Source organism: Telopea speciosissima, chromosome 2 (genome assembly GCF_018873765.1).
Source record: "Telopea speciosissima isolate NSW1024214 ecotype Mountain lineage chromosome 2, Tspe_v1, whole genome shotgun sequence".
NCBI lineage: Eukaryota > Viridiplantae > Streptophyta > Magnoliopsida > Proteales > Proteaceae > Telopea > Telopea speciosissima.
In genome coordinates, this window is record NC_057917.1 from 37,171,943 (window position 1) to 37,180,597 (window position 8,655).

An 8,655-nucleotide genomic window follows, 5' to 3' on the forward strand; every position below is an offset into this window, starting at 1 on the left:
GAATCTTCTCATGGAGCAGTAGCAGTTATACATAATATAAGGTCTAATTTTCCAATATTGAGGATTTAATTGGGTGGTTTGAAATGACACTTTTATAGGTGAAGTTTGGTTATTGTAACCTTTGTTTATTCTCCATTAATTCCCTGTAATACTTTAATGGAAAAAAGTGGTCATTTTGTTAAAACTAACAATGAACCACATCATCTCTTCCTGATTTTTCTCTGCTGAACTGATATGTCAACAATGAAATCAGTCTTCTCTAATCATGATCACATTTTTTAGCCATGTGAAACCTTAAAACCTCAAACTTGAATCTACAATCTCCTACCCCTCCTAAATGGATGAACACTTGCTACGATGGAGAGCTTGAAGGTGAAGGTGTAGAGTTTCATCAGAAGTATCCTCGTCAACATCCGACACCAGGCCCAAATGAACAAAGATGACAACGACGGATGAAGTTTAGGGTCTGTGTGAGACTAGCATTGTTAACAACCCGCTCCCCCCCCCCCTTTGTCAATCCCACGAGTCTCTTATCCATTCTCATTTGATCATGGCGGGGGAGCAAGTCAAAATAGAAAAACTCACATTGGGTTTAGGAGAATTTAGAATAAAGTAATGTAAATGTAATAATTTTGACTTTTAATTATAGTATATGGTAATACGCTTCCAGTGAAATAGGAAGTAGCTCAATCTAGGCACTTAATACATTGAGGTATGAATAAAGTAGGTTGCATTAAAAATAGGTTTTGCATCAAGCCGAAGCCGGGAAAGGGTTTTACAAGGATTAAAAGGGTCCGTTGAGCGCCTTAGGGCTAGGTCAATGGTAATCAGTTTGGAAAGCTCCGAGCTTCCCTTCATTCGTTCACGGGAGCCGCACAACACAGTTGGCAATCAGAGGACCTGCACTACCTGCCTAACCCTTCGTTCGAGGGACCCTAGATCAAAAAGTGCCTTCTAAACCACTCGGTTCTCGCGAAAAAGACTTCTTTCGTGGAATTAACCATTCCATTCCATTTCTTTTAGAAAGAAATTCTGTTCAACTAAGCAAATATGGCATGGTTACAGGAGTCTATCATTGCATATAGGTTTTAAGGGCATCATGACATAACCGTCGAGGTGAAGTAGTTAGCATGTATCTCCCCGGGTCATACTTTAGTATTACATCGTAGACCCCCCACCCCAACTCTATCTTCCTTATTAGTGAACCGGAACATAGTTTTTAGGTACTCTTCGATGCAGCGGGGACGAGAAGTGACATACTACTATCATTCATAAATTATTTGGCCTTTGAATAATAAGAGTATGAGCTGAGGGTTGAGCATGCAAGCTAGTGGCATTCACCAATGGGTAGCACGAGATGGGTGGGGTACGTGTGTCATTTCATGGTGGGTAGGAAGAGAGAGAGACTTTTTCCCCAAGAACATTTTTCTTGAAATTGAATTATTGCTTTTTACCAAAAGAAAAGGAATTATTACTAAAAAAGTCATAGGGTATTATTCATTGTGAATCATAGTTGGAAAACCAGGTTTTCTGACTTGACTCGTCTTTCAGAAAACCTGGTGACTCGGCCTGATCAAACTTAGTTAGAGCGAGTTATATCTAAATATGTATAAACTAATAAATGAGAGAGACTGAGACTACTTGAAAATTGGGTCATTAAAACTTTTGTTATTATTGTATAGATGATCCCAACTATCTAATCATAATATCCTTTATAACATTTTGAGCTTTCAAAACTCTACACTTGTGAAGCTTATCTTTTTTTTTTGGTAGAAAGCAGGGCTATTCATTTAAGCACGCCGAACGCTAAAAGAAAGAAAACAAGAAACATAACGCAGATAGTTGAATGTGATACACAAGGTTTCAATACTAACAAGGTTTAGAAACCAGTGAGAGCCATATGGTCCTGACATACATGTCATAGGTGGGACCAATCGGAGGAGGGAATGGGTAACAACCACATTCGAAGGAAACTTGCTGTAGACACAGCTTACGTAATGAAGCACATGCACGATTGTGCCATAAAAAGGAATACATCAGCAATAAACAAAAAGAAGACATCATTTTTTATGTCGGATGCCAGACACAACCCTGGGGGACAAGGAAAGTCACAGTATGCATGCGGCCCAATAAAGTTCTTGATGGTCGTTGCATCGATTCCAGGACACACATTCCAAGTAGCTTCACTATCGCCGGCAGCGGTGACCGCCCAATTGGAAGGGGGAAGGGCTTCAATTCCGGCCAAATCCAAGGAACCACGAACGCCGAAACATGCAAAAGCTGCATAGCTACAGGGAAAAAAAGAAAAGGAAAAACAGAGCCAGGTGGATGCATAGGGGTGGAAAGGGGTGAGGTGGGGGCTGAGGTTGGAACAGGAAATCAAAGCAGGAGTTTGGATGGGAGTGAGAGAGGAGGTCTTTGGGTTAGGGCGAACAGGGGGCACGGTGAGGGTGAATAGGGGTGAGAGGTTGAGCCGTTGGGTATGGTGAGAGTGAAGGTAAACAGGGGGAGAGGGTGAGCCATGGGGTATGGTGAGTGTGAGGGTGAGCAGGGGGTGAGGTGAGGGCGGTGAAGATGAGCGATGGCGTGGAAGATGGAGGCGTTGGTGAGGGTGAGGGCGATGGCAAGGGGGATGGGAGCAGTGAGGGTGGTGGTGTGGAGGATGAGAGCAGTGAGGGCGATGGTGTGGAGGGTGACGGTAGTGAGCAGGGGGCGTCGATGAGGGCGATGGAGGTGGCGGTGAGGAGGGTGAGGGTGAGAGAGGTGGTGGTGAGGGCGCTATGGAGGATCATCGTCGGTGACACCCAGGGTCATGGTTGGTGGATTGATACTGAACCTCACAAGGAGGAGACACGCCACTAGGGCGGAGGGGGTGCATGAGGCTGCGGGAGAGGTTGCAGAGCTCATTTGAGTGTAGCGATTAGGGCTTGTGATGCTTATCAACCCCCATAGCGGCTATACATATGGAGGATGGAGATGAGCCCACCAACGTGATTCTCTTTGCTGCCTAACGTTGTTGATATATATTAGCAGTACTAGCTAATAAATCATAGACACAAATTCAAAAGATTAATTATAATTATTTTCTCATATCTCATCTAAAAATTAACTACTCTTGGGAAGGCAAGATGACTATTCATCAATTATCCAACCTAATTGCATTGGAGAGAGAGAGAGAGAGAGAGATTTAATACCTTGAAGGCAAGTCAAAGTAGAATTTATTTTTTTGTGAGTTACAAGAACAATTTTTTTTCCATCTATGCTTTTATTAATTAGTATATTTATTGACTTATTTACTCAACAATCAAATAGTCAACTATGTATTTTAAAAATGACTAGACTCGGTGAGTTTGTAGTGACTCGGATGAAAAGACTGAGTCTTATTTGACTCAGTGATTCGTGAACTAAACTGGTCGTTTTTCAACTTGGCATAGTCTAAACAATTCTTGACTAGGTTTCCCATAATGTTGACTCGACACGTAAATATAAGTCTTAAATATGAAAAAAATGGATATTAATTAATGGAACTATCAAAATGACACCTCTATAAATATATTTAGAACTTGAAATGGGTTGGTTGTCTGTAAATTCCTTTCCACTTTCAAATCCATTAAATATAGCAGATACCTCTATATTTTTAGCCTCGTGCTCTTGCAGGTGTGTGAACGGGGATTGATATATGCGCCACCCACACAATTACACAGACCATATTGAGGTGGTAAGGAAGAATCAACATCTTTGACAAATGCTCTCCTTCCCCTTTTGATCTTTGAACCTCTATTTTTTTTTTATTTTTTTCTTATTGAGAGATCCTTCGTGTGCGAGAGAACCGTGGTTGTAAGCATCAATGACCTTTGACTTCGCCGGAGGTTTCAGACCAAGAACCGCCTTAAGCCTTCGCCGGAGGTTGCTGCAGAGAGGGGTTCGATTTCGCCAGTTTGGGAGGGGTGGAGAGAGAAGAGAGCGAGAGGAGAGAGGAAAGAGAGAAAAGGGATTAATGAAAAGGTTTTAGGAATCGTTTTACCTCTCCACCATTGGATACAAAATATACACGTGTTGACCATCAGGTGAGAGAACTGTAGAAACCGTCGGATGTCAGAACCGTAGACGATAAAATTCCAGGCAGAGGCAGCTCCTGCCAATTAGTTTTTAAGATACTAATTTCTCCTGAAACTAGGGTTTAACGAGTAACCGTTGATTGGTAAAAACAGGGTTCCAGCAGTGGCTCCGCACTCTCAATCGAGCTTTATCTGCAAGGCTCCATGGCATTGCGAGCTTTTTCGAGATCAAAAATTCCATTTTTGAATTTGATGCTCATCCGGGAACTGATAATTCCCATTGAATTGTCATATAAGCCCATGAAAACGTCTGTTCCAATTTTGGGTGTCATTTCGAGCAAACCCATATTGGATTTCAGGAGTTATCATGATGGTAGACCAAGAGGGCCACTTTGGAGAGGCAAGAAACTGATAGGCAAAGAAGCTCTTTTCGTAGTTCTGGGTCTGAAAAGATTCAAAGACGATGAAGAGAAATTGGATAAGTTCATTAAGTCGCATGTGTTGAGGCTCTTGAAGATGGATATGGTCACTGTATTGATCGAGCTCCAACGGCAAGAGGAAGTGGGTTTGGCCCTCAAGGTGTGTTACTCTTCTCTGATTTAATGTTTATTTGCTTTCCCTATTTGGGTTTAAAACAGAATTTTGCTTATTAATTCTCTTTTTTTGGGTGCGGGGGAAGAGACAGAGAGACGGGGGGTGGGGGTGGGGGAGGAAAGTTGAAGGAGAATTTTGTGGAGAATGATGGAGGTCGGATTGGAGTTTAATTTTGTGGATTTCCTGTTTTTGAATCACAGGCTTCTCCCCCTTCATGCCTGCTTCAATCTCTCGACCCTTTCGAGCATAAAGCAGGATTAGTGTAGGGTTCATCAGTGAAAAACTTTTGATGTTCTGGTTTACCATTTTTTTTAATTCTTAATGTTCTGATTTCTTGGTGTAGCTTCTCATGTTTAGTCTTCACTTCTTTGACTTCTATGACTGTCATAGCCTCTATTGGATCCATTTAACCGACCCCATTTAGTTGGGATAAGGTTATGGTTGTTGCGCTCTGTTGGCATTTCTTTGTAGAGTGACTTGATTGGGTTTATTCGTAGAATCTTTGTCACTTTCAGATCCTGATTTCTATGTTTCTTCTTATCCTCTCAATGCCCCCCCTTCTCATTGGGCTTATTGAGAAGTGTTCTAGAGCCTGATGCATAAAACTTAATTTGTACAAACCCTAAATATTGCTTGAGGTTCAAGTCTTTCTCTTGTTTATCCTGTTATGTTGTCTTGGATAATTCTTATTCTTAATTGCCTAGCATTAAACATGTGCTCTTAATCAGCTTATAATTATCTGTTTGGTTATTCAGATATTTAGGATAATTCAAAAGCAAGACTGGTACAAGCCTGATGTCTATCTATATAAGGACTTAATTATTGCATTAGCAAAATGTAAAAAGATGGATGATGCAATGCAAATATGGGAAAGCATGAGGAAGGAGGATTTATTCCCTGATTCTCAAACATATGCTGAAGTTATCAGAGGTTTCTTGAGGTATGGTTCACCTGCAGATGCCATGAATATTTACGAGGATATGAAGAAGTCTCCTGACCCACCAGAGGAGTTGCCCTTCAGGATTTTGCTGAAGGGCCTTTTGCCACATCCACTGTTGAGAAACAAAGTCAAGCAAGACTTTGAGGAGATGTTTCCTGATCGGCATGTGTATGACCCTCCTGAGGAGATATTTGGAATTCGTTGAGGCATGCAGTTCACACTTTGGTTTGTTTTTCAGTCTTTGTTTCCTCTACTTATTTGGATTAGGACTATGGGGTTGATGTATACATTTCTCAGACTCTTTTTACTTTTCCATATTTTTTGGGGGTTGGTTCTGAATTTGATGTGAAATAAGTTTAGTGGTTTGTAATTGTTTTTTATTTTCCAAAAACGGTTAGTTTATCATTTTGAACTCGTTAATATGAATAATTTCAATGAAAATGTAATTTAATGTATACTGCTGTATTTATTATCTCATAAACTGGTTACTTTTTAATTAATTAAAATATATTGTTGAGGCCATAAATGCTTTTTTCTTGGGGTTGCAGGTCAATAATATGAGCAAATGCTGGATTATGAATTACTTGTCCTTGTAGCCTTTCTACAAATAACAAATGAAGGCTGATTGAGTTATGATCTTGTAGTAGTTTTTGGAACAGTTAAGAATTATGATCAGATTTTAATTTTTTGGATCCTTCGGCATTAAATGTTCTTTTCTTTTGTAAAAATGAAGCTGCACCATACTTTTTTTCCCCGTCTCTTCTGTGCTTTTTACCTCTCATTGTGTACAAAATTTGGTGGGTTATGATGTATTTCAGGTGCTACTAGTTTGATGATAGTGTTGGACAAGCAAGTGGGGGGAGTAACTGAGATTCACTTATTGGGAGGAATAATAGTGTAGGGAATCTGAACCAGCAATGAGTTATTAATTGTCACTAGACTCACTACCACTTTCAATGAACAGAACTCCGAACTTTCGCCACTAATGTTTATACCAAAGTACCTACCATGAGGGGTTTTAACATAGACATTTTTTTTATATTCGTACCATTTTATGTATGTTCAGGGTCTATCTAGGTCTATATTGCAACTGGAATGTAGGGTTCCTACTCCCTATTTGGACATGTTTCTTTTTGTGCTAAAGACTGTAGTTTATGAGACCAGATTGTTTGGAATATCGGCAAATACCTTCCTTCCAATCTTTCACCTTAATAGGGACATTGATAATTAATTCTCCTACTAGTTGACCTGTTGATTTCGAGTTTTAGACAGCACCAGCATCAGGTTGTTTTGGAAAAGAAAGAAAATTTTTTGTGCAAGCTGATGTATGCCTCCAGATAGATGGTTTTATCATTTTTTAGGATAAAAGCTTTTGTTGCCTTTCGTTTTTTATTTGATGCATAGTCTGTTTCAAAGAACATAATTATGCTTATTTCGTTTCACTGTGCATTTGATATCGTGGTACTTGTACTTTGGATGCTAGTTGCTTCTGATAAATTTTAATCCGTCTTGAGAGCAATTTTTTTTTTTATGAGCCTATTGTTTTGGCAAAAATCATATTGATTGGTCATGTTCGTTAACTATGGACGTTGCCCACCAGCTTGTCAATCTAGAGTTTAAGTCACATGTTTGGCGGTGTATGACCAAGAGGAGAGCAGACTTAATACACCATTTGATTCAGCAAACAAAACTATAATGACACATTTTAGAAATTTTGCCTTGAAGTGTATAGATCATTTCAGGTCTCAGGTCCTTGGAGAGATAACTCAGGGCTTACATCCATAGCAGCATGAGTAGTGGTTACAAGCTCAATCATTCTTCGAAATAGTGGGAAAATTTTGAAGCATTTCATTTAGAGGAATTGCGATCATTTGTATTTCTTTTGGTTTGGGCTAGGGAGCAACTCTTATATCTTGTAGAACTCTTGGCAGTGGCAAAAGAATACAGGGAGAGAAACACTGTAGGAAATCTGAAACGGGGGGAAAATTGTAGTGTTTCTTGAATATTCGGAACAATGGGAAAAGAATATAGGGAGAGAGACATTGTAGATGTGATTTTTATTTGTGCCAAAATGCAAAAAAAGAATTTTATTTTTGCGTTTAGCAATGCCAGAATCATATATTCTCTAAAGAGATGTGGTTTAGGAAATCTTAAATTTTCAGTTGTTCCATGTGTAAATTGTCTTTTATAGTTCAAGTTGTTCTTAGTCAATGTAATTCACTATGCTTTTTCTGCCACTGCAAACCACGTGGGTGGGCTTCTCTCAAAGCCATCCTGGCCTTGACAGAAACTTCTTCCATGGTTACTGGATACTTTGACTATACGCGTTGAGTCAACTAGGGCTCTGAGGGGTAAAATGCAAATTTAATAATAGTAGAGCTCTATACCTGCTGGCAACAGGCTTACATATCATGGAACTAAATCTTGGTCGCAACTTGCAGTTTTGACCGAGATATCTCAGTTTCGCAAGAGACTGAGATGAGATGGTCATTGACTTTAAAAGGTCCCATGTTTCGACCCAACTTGACCAGTTTCGACCAAATTTTGATCTGAACATTTATATAAGTGTCACTTAACCCCATTGAAACTTGAGTAAACCAAGACAGTCACTTATTTATGTCAAAAACCAAAGCCAGACACTTATTTATGCCTAACATCATTTAAGTAATGAAAAATTACTTGTACTCCCTATGTACTATGGCCTGATTACTTGATACATCTCATACACCCAACTTTTCAAGCAATTATTTTACGTCCCATGAAACCTGACGGTGTTAGTTTGCTGCTAGTGGTTGAATGGAAAAATCCATTTTACTCTGATCACATATTCAATAGAAAATAGTGAAGTTAAAATTACCGACTTACCCTTTAACAACTTCTTCTACTTCTTCTTCTTCTTTCTCCTGAAACCACTCCTCCTGTTGCAACCCACCCACCCCTACCCCTTGAACTTCACGCCACCCCATCGCAGTCCTCCTCACCACCTCTGCCTCTACCATCCCTGTTCTTCTTCTTCTTCTTCCTCTCTCTAAAGAAACAATCAGCAACAAGAATGAATGAGTA

At 39.7% G+C, this 8,655-nt stretch overlaps 1 protein-coding gene across 2 annotated transcripts; it reads left to right on the forward strand.

Moving 5' to 3' along the window:
* The first annotated feature begins 4,174 nt into the window (after positions 1-4,174).
* LOC122649832 (protein THYLAKOID ASSEMBLY 8-like, chloroplastic) lies at positions 4,175-7,460 on the forward strand. Of its 2 annotated transcripts, none has more exons than XM_043843079.1 (3): positions 4,175-4,641; positions 5,412-5,798; positions 7,335-7,460. In XM_043843079.1, exons 1-2 carry the CDS (start codon positions 4,263-4,265, stop codon positions 5,795-5,797), a joined length of 765 nt encoding a protein of 254 aa, XP_043699014.1. In that variant the 5' UTR covers positions 4,175-4,262; the 3' UTR covers position 5,798; positions 7,335-7,460. The 2 variants fall into 2 exon arrangements, with proteins under 2 accessions (XP_043699014.1, XP_043699013.1); XM_043843078.1 differs by having other exon boundaries at positions 4,175-4,637; positions 5,408-5,798.
* Positions 7,461-8,655: the final 1,195 nt, after the last annotated feature.